General features: G+C 41.2%; 1 protein-coding gene across 6 annotated transcripts in view; it reads left to right on the top strand.

Annotated features, from left to right (window-relative positions):
- The window catches only part of WDR33 (WD repeat domain 33), a 110,478-nt gene that overhangs the window by 79,343 nt on the left and 11,347 nt on the right, over window positions 1–19,788 (top strand). For 4 of the 6 annotated variants that reach the window (XM_045031046.1, XM_045031043.1, XM_045031044.1 and 1 more), the window contains exons 8-17: window positions 10,725–10,851; window positions 11,566–11,720; window positions 11,831–11,909; window positions 12,482–12,592; window positions 14,170–14,264; window positions 14,484–14,492; window positions 15,149–15,235; window positions 15,540–15,679; window positions 15,926–16,078; window positions 16,564–17,622. In XM_045031046.1, the coding sequence (XP_044886981.1) occupies window positions 10,725–10,851; window positions 11,566–11,720; window positions 11,831–11,909; window positions 12,482–12,592; window positions 14,170–14,264; window positions 14,484–14,492; window positions 15,149–15,235; window positions 15,540–15,679; window positions 15,926–16,078; window positions 16,564–17,622 (2,015 nt within the window). Of the gene's footprint in view, window positions 1–7,431; window positions 7,533–10,724; window positions 10,852–11,565; window positions 11,721–11,830; window positions 11,910–12,481; window positions 12,593–14,169; window positions 14,265–14,483; window positions 14,493–15,148; window positions 15,236–15,539; window positions 15,680–15,925; window positions 16,079–16,563; window positions 17,623–19,788 lie in introns of those variants that run through there. The other 2 variants (XM_045031045.1, XR_006582332.1) reach the window with 2 other exon arrangements.

Below are 19,788 nucleotides of genomic sequence, written 5' to 3'. Positions count from 1 at the left end.
CTTTACAATCACAAGGGCTCCATTTACTGTGAACTGCACTGGATCCCATCCTGACTACTCATCTGATCTAACTGGTGGTGGTTTCCACCCTGGGATACTTTCTCCAAGTTGGTCCTCCCTAGTCTACAAGATTTGCTTTTGTTTCTGGGTAAGTGGACTGGGTAATCAAGATGATACCTCCTTTTATCCCAGTGAAAGATAAGTGAGAAAAGTAGAGGTCTATAGTGAATTCTGAACCAGAGAATTTGTTTGAAACTTATTAGCCCAAGTGAGGAAGAATCAAGCTGTTGGGATGGTCCTTCATCGAGGATGGTCCTGTTAAATATTCTGGGTTCACTTGGGTGAGAGAGTATCTTGTGCATTCCATGAGTCAAATACTATTCTTATATGGTATCTTCTGCTGTGGCCCAAGAAAGCTGTTCTCTGGATTGATAGCTAACTTCAGCCTGGTCAGAGTGATAATAGCTGCTTATTCAGCACATTGATTAGTGAGTAATACAGGTAATTAGAGTTCACAGATCACTCAAAACTGCCACCAACTATCACCGTAACCTTAATGAATATTATTGCAGAAGCTAAAGGGAAGGGAATTACTGAAAATTACTGTTTGATGGTGAATCTGACTTCTGTCGTTTTCATGGATGTGTGTTCTTTGGTCCACTGAAACTAGGAAGGATCGCCACTTCATAGCTAATATCACTGGTCTAAAGGAGTCCATCCTAAATTCTTGTGCTCTCTGGCAAGCTGGTCCTAAATTCTACAGCAAGCCCTCTGATTTCTCTCTTCACCCTTCTCCCCCCTTCATTTCTCTGGTCGAGTCACACTAAATTCTATGGCAGCTTCAAGTAAATTCAAAAACTGTTTTGTTTTAAACCTACATAGTACAGTCTCCAATATGCATTACATTATTTATTTTTGATATTACATTGAATACAAATCTCAATTTTTGCATGTTTTTCATTGTCACACAATTTTGTAATAATGCACAACTGCTTTGCTGAAGCTGTTGGATCAGAGAGCAGGAAGTTTTGGTGACCAGTAGTGATAAATGAGGACATTGACCAACATTTTAAAAACTTTATGCCTAAAGTTAAGATCTTAATATGTAGGCACCTATTTGATCAGAATTGCTGGATGATCAGTCCTTTTTATAATTAAGTAATTCATATAAGTGCTTAAATATGGGTACAGAAACTTAACTTTAGGCACCTATTTTTTTTTTTGATTTATCATGTATGAAAGGGGTGCTCCTGTGTTGGGAAACAGCAGTGAAATATTGATTATAAAATACAGGATTTCATTTTGACATTCTATTGAGATTAGTGGAATCAGTTAATGCCTCTTGGAGCTGTTTTTTCAGGCTCTGTGCAGACTCAGAGTGGGCATTAGTTTATTTTACATTTGATTTACATTTGGAAGGTTTGCTTTGCAACCACAAGGACTGAAAACCTTCAATTTTTTGTAATATAGAAGCTTTGAATGTTCACTTTTTAAAAAATTAGCCAAATCCTGCTGCACAGCTTGATTCTGCACCTCATTATGAAACCTCAAAACCATGGAAATCATATGGCCCTACTGTTGATAAAAAGAATAGTAACTTTGTCAATGTCTTTCAAATTATATTTCCTTCTGTCTTAAAAAGACCTCTTATCCTTTGTGTTATAATTTCTTGGAAATGAGTTATGGAAGAACATAGAAGTTGTATACCTGATCAGACCAGTGGTCCATCTTGTCTAATGTCCTATCTGTAGGCCTGATCCAGCATCCACTAAGAACAGTAAATCCTTGTTGATGTCAGTGTATGCTAGATTAGGTCCTATGACAGTAGCCAGTAACAGATGTTTCTGAGGAAGCTGTAAGCAGACAAATTTGGAATAACTTCCCTATAGGGAAAGCTGCTTCTTAACTCCTGACAGGTGGTGTCTGGCTTATGTCCTAATGTGTGAGGATTTATATACCTTATATCTGTTATTTATTTAATGTTTCTTGTATAATGTTTAATTCTTATTTTACCTTTTCATGTAAATTACTGTTGTAAATAAACATTTTCTCTTCAATAAACAGTGAGCGTGTTGCTGCTTTAAAGGTGCATTGGCTAACTGTAACCTGTATTAGGGAGGTGTGCTTAGCCATGCGTACCTTATATACTCGTTCATTAGCTCGTTCATTTATAAGCCAACTCCCCCAAAATGGATAAGTAAAAATAGCAAAAACTGTATGACCCTTTCATAAGCCGACCCTATTTTCAGGGGTTGTAAAACTTTGGCGGGTCGGGACGTTTTGGCACCCATTGGCTGGGAACGGCAAACCGCAGCCACAGGGTGCTGAGGGGCTCCATGCCTGCAGATGCTCCAGGTAAACAAAATGACAATGTATTAGATATTCAATTCAATGATGCCATAAAGTTTAAAATCATCAAATTTTGGTGCAGACCCGTTTATAAGCCGACCCCCGTTCTTTGATGCGTCACTCTTTTACCAAAAATATTCGGCTTATGAACAAGTATATACGGTACTTAAACAGCTATTGGGGACCACAAAATGTGAGAATAACTTCCTTTTTGTCAGGACCTAGTAAGTACTGATAAGCAGTAACAGATTCTGCAATCAGAATTTTAGAAGATAATTGCAATAGGGCAGAACAGAATCTATCTTGCTTTCCCATAAATATATTGACTCTGTAGTGTTAACAGTAGTAAAAACTTGTCTGTGTCATTAAAGCAAGCAGGCATTTCTGGAAAACACCAAAGAAGCAGATGGGTTGAATAAGAAGATGCCATTTTCACATAAACACTTTTAAACGATATCTTTTCCCCTCTGTACAGCCTGGCTGCTCTATTTCAGTGGCATTTCATTGGAGCTGGAGCTGAGCTTCCTTTTTGTTTGCTGGTTATGAACAGGAAATACTGTGCACAATTCCATTATAGGAATTGACTGCCTCTGCTATGTCATCTTGTGCACCCTGTACCATGCTATTCTTTACAAGGCATAGTAATGTAACTGAATTGTGCAGTAGGACATCAGTTTAGTGCATCAATTTTGACTAATAAGTGGTTAAATTACAGTAGGATATCAGGAAATTCTACACTGTAAAAGGACAATAGATATAAATGGAAGTGTATTTCTTGTCATAAATTGATACTACTGACACATCGTGTTATGAGTACTGGTGATCATTCTGAATGTATGACTTAATTATATTTTTTAATTAGACATACTGAAACATACATATCACATTATTGATGTACCATTCTCGTTACTTTGAGAACAATTATTCCATGTCTTATTAATGAAATTTCCATTACTTCTCTACTTCTGTTGCACTCTGTTGTCCAGCGTAACTATTTAATCACAGATGTAGTTTTACAATATATATTCTAGATGCAGCATTTCTCAAATGCGGCCACCAGGGCTTCTCTTGCGGCCACAGCCTCCTGGACTGTGATGGGGTGGAGGTGGGTGGCAAAATAGTGGCCTCTCCCCCTCCCTCTTGCTCCTGAATCCACTGCCTTGATGTTGATTGGGGCTCAGGCTTTGGGCCTCAGTTCTGGGGTGGTGGGGCAGCAGGTTCTGGCCGAGGGACTTCGGGCTCCAGCTCTGGACTCTGGCTGTGTGGTGGCAGGCCCCAGGCTCTGGCCATGGGGCTTCAGGCTCCAACCCCCCCCATTGCCGCTCCCAGACCCCCACTCACCATCCCCCATTGCCCTGGCCACCGCTGCCTCCCCTAACCCCCCCATCCAGGGCTTAATTTGTCCCCAGGCTTGGCTGGGCTGAGTAAGTCTGCTGTGAAAAGTGATACTTGCATGTTTGTTAATATCACTTTTCACAACAGACTAACTAACTAGCAATAAATAAATTACAATGATTTGGATGTGTATATGTGCGTATTTATTAGTTTTCCTAAAGCTAATTAAGTATTTTAGGGGAAAGTGTGAGAGCAAGAGTTGGTGGCCGCACTCTGAGGCCACCAAAAAATTTGTCCTGAGAAGCTGTGTGCTAGAGCATCAGAATCTCACTACATTCTAACCTGTCCCCCATATTAGGCCCGTGGGAGTAATGAGCATCAAGGATAAGCTATGTATAAATGGAAAAGCACCTGTGTCTAAATGATAGGTGTGCCTTTATCTTCTATGGCCGGTGCTAAAATTGAACAGAAGAATTTTAGTCAGGCTCTAAAATATTCATTTCTTCCTGTTAACTTTTCCTCTTACTGGAAAAAAAGTGTGTTCACCTTCACTGAAGCACTGCTCTAGCGCATCACATTAGAAAACTGAGTTTCTGTGGATGCTGGCACATATCTGAAACTGTAGATGTTTGAAATCTCTGGTAACTTCTTTGTCCCTGTTCAAAGCAGGATAGCACTGGCATTGAATTATGTACCTCTGTAAAGGCTACAATCTTGTAAAGCACTTACGTACCCACTTAACATTAAATATGTGAGTAGTCCCATTGTGGTTAAGAACATGTTTAAGTGTTTTGTTGGAGACTGGACAGCAATTGGCAGGGCTGAACCCTACTTAGAGCTCAATCCTGCCAGTTACTAAGTGACTCATTGTTCCATGACTATATGTGGATTTTCTTTTTTCACTCCAGTCATGTATGTATAGAACGTATTATAGAAAACCTTGCCAAATATTTGAGTGGTTTATTATTCCAGTTTGAAAAAAGTGTCCCCATTGCTAATAACCATATATGATATGCAAAGACTCTCATCGTAGTCTTCACAAATCTTAAATCTCACATCCACACAGCCATAAACTTTAATTTCTGTGCTGCTGAAGGAGAAGCCATCTCTGAGATCTGCAAATCTTTTTATTATTCTGTACGACTGTTTAGCTCCTGTAATAGAACCAAAGTGTTTCTTTGGATGACCACCAGGCCAATGCAACTTCCATGACAATAGAATGCTATATGCCGCTGTTAGGCTTTTTGTACAGGCCATCAGCACTTGGGAATAGGATGTGCAAATTCTAAACTGAATTACAGAAACACTGAATTTTTAAGCTGTTTTATTTCTCACCTTTGTCATGATTAGATCATTCTCTCCAGTAGTCTGGTGTCAGAGCAACAGCCCCTCTATCGAGATAGACATGTTTCACTAACATTCATTAACATTTTTTTCAATATTTCATAGCTCAAAAATACACAATTTATGGGGGAAAATCCCGTCCTGAGTAACAGCTTTCAGCCTGGAAAGAAAACTTACCACAATTGTAAATCCCTGAAAAATGGTACACCTCTACCCTGATATAATGCTGTCCTCGGGAGCCAAAACATCTTACCGTGTTATAGGTGAAACCGCGTTATATCAAACTTGCTTTGATCTGCCAGAGTGTGCAGCCCCGCCCCCCTGGAGCACTGCTTTACCGTGTTATATCCGAATTCGTGTTATACCGGGTCACATTATATTGGGGTAGGGGTGTATGTGTGGTAGAAGTGTAGACCAAAGCTAGCATCAGGAAAGTGACATTGATATGTTAAAATAGTGATGATACAAGAAACATTCACCATTGACAAATAAATCCTCTAGCAGACTGCCCGGACATCAGGATTTGTATGCAGAAGTGTATAGAGTTCACATTCAAGGAAGGATGCCATGGGCAAATTAAAAAAAAACTAATAAAAAAATCCTTTATCAGGTCAGCAAGATCTGGAGGTGCTATGGAGGCAATATCCTTAACCCATTCAAGATGGAAAAGGGGTATTTCCTGTTGCTCTCTGTGCACCTTCTTCCAGACTTTAAAAGAAACTGTGCTGAATGGCTGCAGAAGGAACATTTCTGCAATTTGGAGCCTTTGAACAGAGGGAAGTGAAGAGTTGAAAATGGAGGGAAGCACAAACACACTTCCCAAGAGGAGGGTCATTCATAGAACATGATGGGTGCAATAGAGTGAGCGAGAACACAACTTTGTTTAATTCCTGAAATTAAAAGATTCTCATCCCTCACTGATTTGGTAACATCAATCAATGTTACCAAACCATAAGTGTCAGTTCAGAATAGAAATACACAGGGTTTTTGATAGATATAAGGTGCATTCTCTTGGTGAACAAAACCCATACTCTTGCTTGACAGTGCTGGGCTAATAAATTAAGGAGTAACCTCCAGGTTACAAAGGATAGTATCCTGAAAACCTCTAACAAGTGTGGTGTCGGTACAATAAATCATCTTAGAATTCAGCTCCTCCAGCATTATAGTACTCCTAACACTATGGAGACTATTAGTAAATGAAGTGTGAGGTGATAAAATTATACAGTGCATGTGTTCATTTTCTTCTAAGAGATTTAGTTCTCTTGGGGATACCTGCTGCACGGTAAAGCAGTGCTCCCGGGGGGGGGGGGGGCGGGGAGGCTGCACACTCTGGCAGATCAAAGCAAGTTTGATATAATGCGGTTTCACCTATAACACGGTAAGATTTTTTGGCTCCCGAGGACAGCATTATATCAGGGTAGAGGTGTACATTAGACACATTATAAATAGTTATACAAATACGGGTAATACTCCATTTGTTGGTATAATGTGCAATAAGTCATAGCTGCAAAAAAAAAATGAAAAAAAGGGGTAGGAGAAATCATTAAATTTTCAATAATTTGAGATTAAACAATTCTTCACATTGGTGACACGCTGTATTTGGCCAATAAGACACTACTGCAGTTAAGCCTATCTAGTTATAGTTTGTTGCAGTTTTCACCTTTTAAAAACACAATCCTGAAAGTGTATTGGGTGGAAGCATGTTTAATAATCCAATGTTTTAACTGGTCACCTAAGGCCTTTACTTCAATCAGCTATGAGTTATGGATCAGGACCTTATTCTACTTGTAGAAAGAATTCTTAAAGAAATAACTGCTTTGCATCTAGGCTTCTTTAGGAATTGACTAATGCTCAATATTTTTCACAAAAAAAAACAACCAATATAAAATCTGAACAAGCTATATCCATCAGATTTTTGCCCATCTAAAAACAAGTTTTAGACTATTTCATGTTCCCACACTAATTCATTATTTTAAGTGTGTTTAGATTATACAAAGTCTCATATTCTCCCTATAGCAATCTTCAGATCATTTTTGCATATATTTTCTCCTTTTGCTATGTGAATTTGTAAGTATATGAATATTAAATTTTGCAATACTTCTACCACATTAATTATGTATTTTTCTTTTTTAAGGAGAGTATGTTTATTATGTCAATTTTTTTTGGGAGGGAGGTCAATTTAAGTCTGAAAGTATCCATCTTTCCCATAAAAGCACAATATATTAACATACTGAACCTCACCATGCAACGATTGGAACAGGCTAATCAAGTCTAAAATCCTTCAAAAGGTCTGTCTGTCTACCTTAGGTACCTATAGTATCTTAGTGCTTCACACTCTAATGTAAAATGTACTTCACAGGGGTGTTGTGAAGGAAAGCACTATAATCCCCATTTTTTTTACAGATGGGGGACTGAGACACAGAGAAGATAAGTGACTTACCCAACATCACATAGGCAGTCTGTGGCAGAGCAGGAATGTGAACCCAGGTCTCCCCCAGTCCTAGGCCAGTACCCTAACCACTGGATTATCTTTTAATGTTTTAAATAAAAACACATTTTTGTTCCACAACCCTCTATGTTAGCACAGACAATAGGACATAAATCTCCCTATCAGCAAACTGAGGAAAACAGCAAGGTATGCCCTTATTCCCTGTAAAGGAGTCTGTTTCAATGACCCTGATCAGTTGTTTTACTGTTTGCATGCTACTCTTTTTAGCTTTTACATTTTTCTTTTAAAAACTTCCCACACTGGTCCTCCTCATCTATCAAGATTAGCTAGTTACAAATATATGGCTGTCATAGCAAAGAGTTCATTTTTTTCTCCTCACATTCATTGGCGCCAATCCTGGGAAAGTTGTAGCTAAGGGCGAATGGGGGGGATCCCTTCCAACAGCTAGTTGAATTCCTCCAAAATCTGACTTTGCTAACCAGGGAAGTAACCTGCACTGTGAGTCTAAAAGATTATGCTCCTGAAGGTAGGGATGTTGGGGCTATTTTGACTAGCCTTAAAAAGGACACAAGTTTTTCCCAGTTATTGCTGTGGTCCAGGACATGTTGGGCATGGATTGGACTGCTCCCAACAAGAAACTGCAGTCCCTTAGATCCTTCAGGTGACTTTATGCCCTCTCAAGGAATAAGTCTGATGCGTTTCTCTTTGTCCCTAAGATTCTGACTTTCCTGTTATACCCCAAACCCATCTCTTCTTGAGGGCCACTTCCCAGTGCTTGTTAAATTGGCAGGACAAGCTACTCATATTAGAGTAACATACTAGAGTGTTTGGGGTTCTCTGTGCTACATGGCTTATGTGGCCAAGACCTTGGTAAGATGATTACAGAAATTGGCGTCTGAAGAAGATATTGAGGCTTGTTCCTTATGTCAAGTAGCCTCTTTTTTCTTTTTTTAAGACTTATTTGTGGTGTTATGCAAGCTTTTTTCCACAGTATGGCCATATCTGTTACCACCTTCCAGGTGTTGTGGCTGTGAACTTGAGCTGATGATCTTGCATCTAAAACTGCCTTTGTCTGTCTTTGTAGGGAAAATGGCCTAACGCATATGAAATCTTCAAAGAAAAGCCTGACTTTATTAGTCGCATATCCAGATTTCAGGATCCCAAGCCCTACTGATGAAAGAAAATAGCCCTTTGTCTCCTTTCAGTACTCCTAATTCACTCAGTCTGATTATTTTAGGAACAAGAGAGGCCAACCCAATTCTAGTAAAATTTGGAGCTAGCCTGCGTGTTTCTGCATTTTCTGGGTTCTGTGATGGTGTATTTGAACTCATTGCTGTGAGCATATTTTCATACAATACATGATCTCCCCAGCATTAACTATTCAGCTGTCATTACCTCGGTCCAAGTTTTCTCTGTCCGGCCTATCCTTGCCTCTGGAGCTGAAGTCCTCTTTTATTCTGGTGGTTAATGAATACGAATGTTCACCAAGGGTCACCCTGAGTTGCCTCAATTACACAGGGCACACATCTGTCTGGGTGGCGTGGCCCCTTTTGGCTGCAATATAGAGTGGGCCTTCTGGGTTCTGACAGAGTGGGCTATTCCAGTTAAACCCTTGTTTAGAATGCAGTTCACCCCCAGTTCTCCTGGGACCTAAGACCTAGACATAACATATTCAAAAAGATGTTGCTTCATTTGCCTCCCTACCTGATTCTGCTAGGAGAGGAAACCATCACCACAAGACTCCACTCTGGTAGTAGGGACAAATTGTGACCAGATTCTCAGCTCTGGCAGCTTGAGGATGGTGCTCTTGCTTGTGGCCCTATAAATTGGAAGGTCAGTTCTGTCTGCTGGGAGAGTGAGGGAGGAGGGTCAGGCTCTTTACTGTAGTGTTCCTTGTCTGGACAAAATAGTGATTAAAGCTGTTCCCCATTTCCTCCCCAAGGTGGTTTCCCCATTCCTCTTGAGTCAAGAAATTTTTTTCTTCTCATTGTGTCCAGCCCCATAAAAATCAGAAAGTTCATACATCTGATGTGAGAATGGTTTACATATCTATCTCAGAATAATTGTAGAGCTTAGAAAGTAAGTCGCTAGCTGCCTTTGGAAAGCATATGCTCACTTTTCCCCTAACTACCCATCTGCTCTGTCTTTTGGCATTGAACATTACTGTTGGCGTTCCCACTAAGTGGGCTGGCATAGAGAGATATTGTAGAAAGAAATTATTCTTTCCTTTTTATTTTTTTCCTCCAAATTCCTATATTCCAACCCAGATACCTCACCATATTGCTGTGAATAACAGTTGAGAACTCTTTCTTGTCTGATTTTAAGAGTTAATGTATTTCCTAAGCAATACAGATTCTCTAAATGAGCCCGGTCGGCCAATCTAATTACCTCTACCTCGATACAACGCTGTCCTTGGGAGCCAAAAAATCTTACTGCGTTATAGGTGAAACCGTGTTATATTGAATTTGCTTTGATCCACCGGAGTGCGCAGCCCCGCCTCCCCGGAGCACTGCTTTACCAAGTTATATCCAAATTCATGTTATATCGGGTGGCGTTATATCGAGGCAGCGGTGTTTAGGGAAATGATAGCATACATTTTTCTTTTCCTATCTTCATTTGCTGCTAGGAAAATGTGAATTTGTTATCTGGGCTGGTGCAAGGGACTTTGAGAAACCAAATTAATAGGTTAAAAAAATCATCTTAGTCATCTGGTCTAATTTCTTTTGCCTATTATAATTTTCTGTAGGGGCTGCAATACTGCTTCAGTAGTGGATGTTAATAGATAGCTTACATTATAACATTATAGGGCCTTTATTCCCAAAAAAGTTGCAAAAGCAAACTAATATGTAACCATGTACTTTGCATTACCACTACAAGACGGACTCTTCTGAGATGTTTAACATAACCATTACGCAATGGTTTAGGACCAAAGGCTAAAAATATGCCCAGTTGAAACTTCAGTTATTAAATAGGTGGAATCCACTTTGTGTTTTCTAATAAAGACTGTGAAAGCTGAGAAGGAAACTATTTCAAGTTATTTGTAAGGAGGAGTGTAATGCAATACAGAAAACAAATGACTGCTATTTTTAAATAGCACTATGGAGTTTAAGATCACGCCATGCTCTGTGTGTTTTTTCATCCCATTTTGGGCTAGACAGGATTTTAGTTCACAAATTACATAACTGAAAATTTTGTGAAATAGTTTTTCTCTGAAATCCCTAAATGAGCAACTTTGTATTCCCAACAGGGCATGGGGCAGATGTGAAATGTGTTGACTGGCATCCAACAAAGGGATTGGTTGTATCAGGAAGCAAAGACAGCCAACAGCCTATCAAGTTTTGGGATCCAAAAACTGGCCAGAGCCTTGCCACACTGTAAGTTATGACCTGAGGTTTTGCTCAGGTCAGAAGGGGCAAAACTGCTTGGACTCTTGATTATTCTGTTTTCAGTTGCCCCCCTCTAGGACCAGGTCTCTTCAACCATACATAACAGTTGCAATAGGGGCAGGCCATCTAGTCGGGTCAGGAAATCTAGAGGGTAAACATAATTTGATCTGAAGACCTTGTTTATCCATTCCTTGTGTAAGTTGTCTTTCCACTTGTTCACAAGCTTCATGTCACCAGAGTTCTCCTGAGCTACTGCTGGTACCTAGTTAAACTTATGCCTAATTAAACCAGCAGAAGTTACTATCCTCGCTGGGCCGGCACCAGTGCAGCAAGCAGGTGCTTGGGGCGGCCAACAGAAAGGGGCAGCATGTATGGCTATTCAGCGGCGGGTCCCTCTCAGAGGGATGGACCTGCCGCCAAAGAATGAAGCGACGGCGGTAGAGTTGCCGCTGAAGTGCTGCCGGTTGCGGCTTTTTTTTTTTTTCCTTTCGCCGCTTGGGGCGCCTAAACACTGGAGCCAGCCCTGTATCCTCGAGTAATAAGAAACATGTCTGTGTGTGTACCTCCAGGTCCTATACGTACAGGGAGCAAAAGGCCAACCTTAAAACATAGACCCAGGCCCTCTGTATAGAAGCACATAGGTTATTCTATTGGAGATGTCTGACTTCTAGCCAGTTAGTCTTTTTCTACCTCTACTTCCAGACACGCTCATAAAAACACAGTGATGGAGGTAAAGTTGAACCTGAATGGGAATTGGCTACTTACAGCATCTCGTGACCACCTCTGCAAGCTCTTTGACATCCGAAACCTGAAAGAAGAGCTCCAAGTCTTCAGGGGTCACAAGAAAGAGGCCACAGGTCAGAATAAATTCCATTTCATACTACCGTTATGAGTGAATTGGGATTAGGCTTTGAGGTACAGTTAAACATTCACTAGAGATTCCTGATTATGAATTTTTGCATTTTAGCTGTGGCCTGGCACCCTGTTCATGAAGGGCTTTTTGCCAGTGGAGGTTCCGATGGCTCTTTGTTGTTCTGGCATGTTGGGTAAGTACCTTTTTCATCAACATGGAGAAATTTAGTTTACGCAGTGTTAGATATCATCATAGTAAACATAATTTATATTTTCACCACTTGAATCTTTATTGTTATATGTGCATATATGATATAGCCTTGCCTCATGTATATCTTTGAGTGCCTGAACATGGTAGTTTGGGGATATACTTCTACTTTTAATTTTTCCACAGAAATGCATTTATGTGAAAATCTGTTTGTGAAGATGTAATTAGTCTTGTACAGATACTAATCCATATAGAAGAGTTTCCATTTCAGTCTCATGAAGGTGGTAATGAAAAGGATGAAATTCCCAGCCTATACTGAAGCATCTGCTGGTGATGCTGTAAATATGTTTTTCAAAACAAGTTTTGTTTTTTTTTAAGTATTTGACATTGCTCCACTGAGAGTCCCAGAACAGCAGATTTAAATGAGTGAAAAATAACTGAGGCCTAAAATGAGCATCATATAGAAAGCCATGAGCAACTGAGTAGCAAAATAAATACATATATTTTTTAAATCCCTTATACTGGGTTCTTCTGTGTGATAACTGTGTGATGTTTCAGAGTGGAGAAGGAGGTTGGCGGAATGGAAATGGCCCATGAGGGAATGATCTGGAGTCTGGCTTGGCATCCTCTTGGACACATTCTATGCTCAGGCTCAAATGACCATACCAGGTATTTTCAAGTATTTAAACAAATATTTCAGGGGCGCACACAGTTTAAAAACTGGGAAAAAGCCTGAGATGGCTGGTTCGATAGCAGGAACAACCCAAATCTAAGAAAGCAAAGATGCAGAGAGAGACTAAGGTGTTCTGTTTGGAGAAGCACTGACCTTTTTACAGCATAGGGTAGAATTAAAGTCTAGCCTCTCATTCCTCTTGGCGGAAACTTTAAAATTTGAGGGCCTACCAGACCTCCATGGTCACAAAAATATCATATGGAACTTTTGAGAGGTTTTTCTGTTGTCTTTGACAGAAAATATTTCTTCTTAAAGCTTCCTCAACATTTGCCCCATCCACTAGTCTTGTGCTAATCAGATGTCACCCTCCATCCCACAGGGGTGCTCTAAGCATATACTTTGTGATGTACTTTAAATCTTCTAGGATGGAAACGCTATAAATGGTGCAACAGTTATATTTTATAAGCGGAGTGAATCTGCACAGAAGTGCATGTCACAAGAACGATAGCCCATCAGTAGCTGCTAAGAATAGCAAGGGCTATTGAAGAGGACTGGGAGTATGGCAGTCTTGTGTCCAGTCTGTCAATACAGAGAGTTCTTCAGTTCTCACAGCCACTATCTGTTAAGTAAAAACAATGAGGAGTACTTGTGGCACCGCAGAGACTAACAAATTTATTTGGGCATAAGCTTTCGTGGGCTAAAACCCACTTCATCAGATGCATGGAGTGGAAAATACAGTAGGAAGATATATATATATACACACACACACACACACACACACACACACACACACACACACACACACACACACACACCCACACCCACACCCACACCCCCACCCACCCACCCACCCACCCACCATGAAAAGATGGGAGTTGCCTTACCAAGTCAGGGGCCAGTTCTACTGAGACAATTCAATTAAAGTAGGCTATTATCAACAGGAGGGAAAAATCACTTTTGTAGTGGTAATCAGGGTGGCCCATTTCAAACAGTTGACAAGAAGGTGTGAGTAACTGTAGGGAGAAATTAGCATGGGGAAATTAGTTTTTAGTTTTTGTAGTGACCCATCCACTCCCAGTCTTTATTCAGGCCTAATTTGATGGTGTCCAGTTTGCTAATTAATTCCAGTTCTGCAGTTTCTCTTTAGAACTCCCCACCCACCCACACACACTCCCATCTTTTCATGTACTGTGTATATATATCTCCCTACTGTATTTTCCACTCCATGCATCTGATGAAGTGGGTTTTAGCCCATGGAAGCTTATGCCCAAATAAATTTGTAAGTCTCTAAGGTGCCACAGGTGCTGCTCGTTGTTTTTGCTGATACAGACTAATATGGCTACCACTCTGAAATCTAAGTGTTTTTAAACATATTAGAATGTGAGAGTTGAGTAACTTTTTAATCATACCTGATGTTTAGTCCAAATAGGAGCCTGATGAATAAGGCCTTGAAAATCTAGATAATCAAGGTATTGTGATAAAATGCAGAAGTAGGAAGAGACAATATGGCAACTAAAAATAACGAATCTCCCAACACTTTCAGCAAGTTCATATCACACTCTTATTTTGACAGCAAATTCTGGACTCGAAATCGACCTGGAGATAAAATGAGAGATCGTTACAACCTGAACCTGTTGCCAGGAATGTCAGAGGATGGTGTGGAATATGGTAAGGCTATTGCCATGAATTCAGAAGAATGGAGGGTTGGTGTCAGGAGCAAGCCCAGAGTGCTTAGATACATTTCTAATCCAGTTTCTGGGTGACATGATGAAATATAATAGCATTGGTGACTGGGTAGATGAGGAATTTTTTTTTAGTGGGATAATCTCTCATTCTCCATTATGTCTAGGTCCCCATTCCAACAATGAGTTTTCTTTTGTTCTGCAGCTCCAGGAGGTAGGACCAGCTCTGTCAATCACAGGAAGGAGGTTTGGCTCTCCCTCTGGGAAAATTCCCAGTTTGTTCTGCCTCCTGAAAACTTCAGCATGTGACTTCAAGATCTCCCACAATCCTGAGCTACAGAGCACAGGAAAACCTTTTAAATTATTGAACTGGACTCAAAATTCCTTTATCTTAAGTCTTTTCCCTCTTTTAAGGCTTTTTCTTGGCAATGTCAGGTCTTTCAGGGTTGCCCATCTCCCCTCCTGTCCCATGGTTTGTCTTTTTCATTCAGATAATTGATTACATTGTATCCCAGAATTTTTTTAGATCAAAATTTTCCATTAATTTTTCATTTTATCTATATTTATGAAAGTGCAACAGGGAATTGTATTGGGGAAAGAAACATGCTTTCCAGTCTCTTTCACAGAAGCAGCTTTGCTGAAAGGACATTTGTTGTAATCTTATGGGTGGTTTTCCATCTCTGAATTTCTAGGTCTTATTTTAATATCTTGCAGTTCCTGAGTGAGATAAAATGTGCCCCAGCATCTGTGAAATATGTAGGGAATCTAACTGTATGCAAAAATTGTATCAAATAATAAGACAACTTCCAGGAAAGACATTACTGATCTAAAATCCTTGCTGAAATCAGTCTATTTGTTTTCCACCTCTAGATGACCTTGAACCCAACAGCCTTGCAGTGATTCCTGGGATGGGAATACCTGAGCAACTGAAACTAGCCATGGAACAAGAGCAGATGGGTAAGAGGGAGAAATGATGCATGCAGGCTCGTTTTCATAAGCTATTCAGCTACTGGTCGGCTCTTTCTCATTCTTCTCATCTGTCATGGGGGCCTGAGGAGAAAGAAAGTGAAATGTACTAAACAGCTATGTATTTCTTTCACATTGAACTTCTCTGACATCCTGTATAGTGAATGTTTTCAATGTTAAGAGGGAAATGAACAGGGTTTCCTGGTCCCCTTGTTTAAGTAGAGTCTCAAAAAACTAACAAGATTTCTTCATCTTCATTTGTATGCGGACTGTGCTGTTCCTCCTCACGTTCAAGGGAAAGATGAGTCAAATGAAATTGAGATGACAATCCCAGGGCTGGACTGGGGAATGGAGGAGGTGATGCAAAAGGACCAAAAGAAAGTGCCACAGAAAAAAGTGCCCTATGCGAAACCAATCCCAGCACAGTTTCAACAGGTAAGTACATGATACACAATGATACATCAGACTAAACTTATTTTAGCCCAACTATCAATAGCCTGTACCTGATACAACACTCCAAATTCTAGCTTCTATAGATCAGTATCCAGTGCAGAATAATACACTAGACCAGTTCCAGTTCATGAACACTTGAGAATAAAATATTTGGGTAAATCTCTCCAATCCCAGATTACTACCTAAAATAGTAAGTATTTTGATTTTATATCTTCACTTCCCTTATAGGCTTGGATGCAGAATAAGGTCCCTATCCCTGCTCCACCTGAGCTGATGAATGACAGAAAGGAGGATATTAAACTGGAGGAGAAAAAGAAAACACAAGCAGAGATCGAGCAGGAAATGGCAGCACTTCAGTACACCAACCCACAGCTCTTGGAGGTATGTAAGGAAAGTTAAACTATAGCAAATACCAACCGAGTGAGTGTGCTTGGATAAAAGACAAAAAGAGGAAGTGGTGGAAAGCAGAGTTAATCACTGTAGAGAAGAAAGCAGAAGTTAGGTGAAATATATGGTGCACTTCATTAAAAATTATTAAAATAGCACTTCTTAGTGGTGAGTATAATTAAAAGCATTGCTGAAATAAATTGAAAATTAAATAAGGGCAAGTAAATACTGAACGTGACCACCAAACTATGAGGTTGGCTTATTGTGACACTGATGATGAGTTGGCAGCATTTCAGTTAACTTTATCCTGTTGAGTTCTTATTCTTTTTAATTGTATCTCTATTTATCAGTCAGGTTAAAAGTGTTAAAGCTTTGTTCAGAGTTCCCTTGTTCCCAAAAGTGAAATGATTGTCTGCTTTCCAGTAGTTCTACATACATGTATGTGCAGCCTGTTTAAACGTGTAATTTGTTTCTGGCAGCAACTGAAGATTGAGAGACTTGCACAAAAGCAAGCAGAGCAAGTCCAGCAGCAGGCACCACCTCCAGGAGGCCCTCTGCATGGACCCCAGCCTTTCCCAGGACAAGGCCCAATGTCGCAGATGCCTCAAGGATTTCAGCAGCCCATTCCACCTCAGCAGATGCCAATGAATATGCCTCAAATGGGACCCCCTGGTCCACAGGGACAGTTTAGACCTGGAGGACCCCAGGGACAAATGGGACCCCAAGGTCCTCCATTACATCAAGGATCGGGAGGTCCGCAAGGCTTCATGGGACCACAAGGACCTGCAGGTCCCCAGGGACCTCCACAAGGACTTCAAAGGCCTCAGGATCTACATGGGCATCAAGGAATGCAGAGACATCCTGGACCTCATGGGCCCATGGGGCCTCAAGGGCCACCGGGTCCACAGGGTAATTCTGGCCCCCAAGGTCACTTAGGACCACAAGGTCCACCTGGGTCTCAGACTCATTTAGGGCCACAAGGTCACTTAGGTCCTCAAGGTCCCCCTGGTGGTCAAGGAATGCAGGGGCCACCTGGTCCAAGAGGAATGCAAGGGCCTCCTCTTCCTCATGGAATGCAAGGAGGTCCAGGATCTCAAGGGATGCAAGGCCCTATATCTCAAGGGCCTTTGATGGGACTTAATCCAAGAGGGATGCAGGGTCCATCAGGGCCCCGTGATAATCAGGGACCTGCTCCACAAGGGATGATGATGGGTCATCCGCAAGAAATGAGAGGACCTCACATGCAGGGTGGTTTACTTGGACATGGTCCCCAGGAGATGAGGGGCCTACAGGGACCCCCACCTCAAGGTTCAATGTTAGGACCTCCACAGGAATTACGTGGGCCACCAGGTGCACAAGGCCAGCAGGGGCCTCCAAAGAATTCTTTAGTTGGGCCTCAAGGAAGTATGCAAGGACCATCGGGACCTCCGGGACAGCAGAATCCTTCAAGGGGGTCACATCCTCCCCAGGGTCCTCTACCTTTCCAGCAGCAGAAAACCCCTCTGCTTGGTGATGGGCCTCGTGTCCCATTCAATCAGGTACGTCTGAGTCAGCATAATGCTGAAAGTGTTGGGAATGTAGGAAGGATATGCTGAGTATTATAGTTACACAGTATGAACCCTCAATAGCAAGAGGTGGGGTTCCGAAGGATAAGTGCAGTTGGAAAATAATGAAGCACCAGTACCTATAAGTTAATGAAGACAGTTATGTAGCTTGAAACAGCAATAATAAAGATAGAGAAGGAAGGATTACTAATACTGATATAGAATTAATGTCTTGCAAGAAAATATTTAACCTCAAAATAATTCTGTTATCTAATTAAGATAGAGGAGTCCCCACACTGAACTCTTGAATACAGGGAGCCTCTGAGAAAAAATTCAGAAAAGTTGACTTAAGCAAATTTCTCATACTTATTCTCAGCCGTACAGGTGAATTTTTTTAGGAAAATTTTTGTAAACTTCCATCTAGCCATTTCTGAGAAATGAGTGTGGTGTTTTTCACAAGCCTTTTTTGTAGATTTTTACTTGTCTTCATATGACTAAACAACTTCTTTTTAAACGTTAAACTGGCATGGATTTACAGCTCAGTTAAAAAAAAGTTAAGAGTCGTCTGAAATACTGTGCCTGTTCCTGAATCCCCATATGGAATTATTGTTAGGGGGTCTACTTAAATTGCAGAGAAATCTCACATTTTTCATGTGTTGATCATAAATAGCAAATTTTGCAGATATGTTACACATCTGTGAAATTTGCTATTTATGCTGTGACCAACCCATGAAAAATGTGTGATTTCTCCACAGCGTTTTTCAAACTGCGGGCCCTGACCCAAAAGGGTATCACAGGCCTATTAGGGGTTGTGTTATTGCCACCCTTACTTCTCCACTGCTGCTGGCAGCAGCGCTGTCCGAAGCTGGGAAATGGGAGAGCAGTGGCTGCATGGTATTGCCACCCTTACTTCTGTGCTGGTGCTGGTGGCAGCGCTGCTTTCAGACCTGGGCACCTGGCCAGCAGCCGCTGCTCTCCACTCTGCCTTCAGAGCTAGGCGACCAGAGACCAGATTTCACAAATCTGTGATGTGATTTTTTTATGGCCACAGACCTGTCACGTGTACTTCTTTATGTATATGTGGGAGTGGAGGTAAAACCAATAAAGGAGCCACAGTCTCCAGGGCTTTGAAGTTTGCTGGTTTGCTGGAAAAAAAAAAATGCAAATAGAGGGCCTGATCCAATATCTATTGAAATTAATGGCAGTTTTTCCACTAACTTCAATGGGTGCTGGATCAAACCGAGAGTATGTAAATATGTTTGTGTTAATAAGAAGAATGTGTGTATGTACGTATGTGTCTACATATATTTATGGGGGGAGAAAGTGGGATGCAGGCTGCAGCTTTGTCCCAGCTTCCCTAGCTGGCAGCCCTGCAAAGCTGCCTGCTTTCCGTATGGAGCAGGTGTGCTGGGACAAGTCAAGCCCATGCCCCAGATGCCAGATCAGGACGCAGCCTGGAGAGCATAGGAAGAGGTACTAGACAGCCCCATGGACCCCCAGCATCCCCACTCTCCATAGAAAGCTCCAGTATCTGGGCAGCAGCCCCCCTTCCCACAGCGGCGGAATATCCTGGGGCCCAGTATCAGCATATCCCAGCACTTCCACCTTTGGATGCAACCTCGCAAACCTGACTTTCGCTTATTAGCAACTGTCGAATAATGGCAATCTTTTAAAGGTAATAAAGGTAATAATTGGAGATATACCAATCTCCTAGAACTGGAAGGGACCTCGAAAGGTCATCGAGTCCAGCCCCCTGCCTTCACTAGCAGGACCAATTTTTGCCCCAGATTCCTAAGTGGCCTCCTCAAGGATTGAACTCACAACCCTGGGTTTAGCAGGCCAATGCTCAAACCACTGAGCTATCCCTCCCCGCTATCCTCCAAAGGATTGCTAATAAGCAGAGTCATGTGTGTTTGTGTATGAATAAATACCAAAAACTGTTAACATTGCATAGTTAAGCACTGAGAAGTTCAGAAATGTTAGTTATACATTGTTTGCGGTGTTGATGTAGACACGTTGGTCCCAGGATATGAGAGAGAGACAATGTGGGTGAGGTAGTAGCTTTTATTAAACCAACTTCTGTGAGTGGAAGAGAAGCTTTCAAGCTTCCCAGAGCTCTTTTTCAGGTCTAGAAAAGGTGACCAAAGTATTACAGCTCAA

Source organism: Mauremys mutica, chromosome 9 (genome assembly GCF_020497125.1).
Source record: "Mauremys mutica isolate MM-2020 ecotype Southern chromosome 9, ASM2049712v1, whole genome shotgun sequence".
Classification (NCBI taxonomy): Eukaryota; Metazoa; Chordata; order Testudines; family Geoemydidae; genus Mauremys; species Mauremys mutica.
The sequence above is the reverse complement of the archived record's forward strand: the minus strand, read 5'-3'. Positions and strand labels throughout refer to the sequence as shown.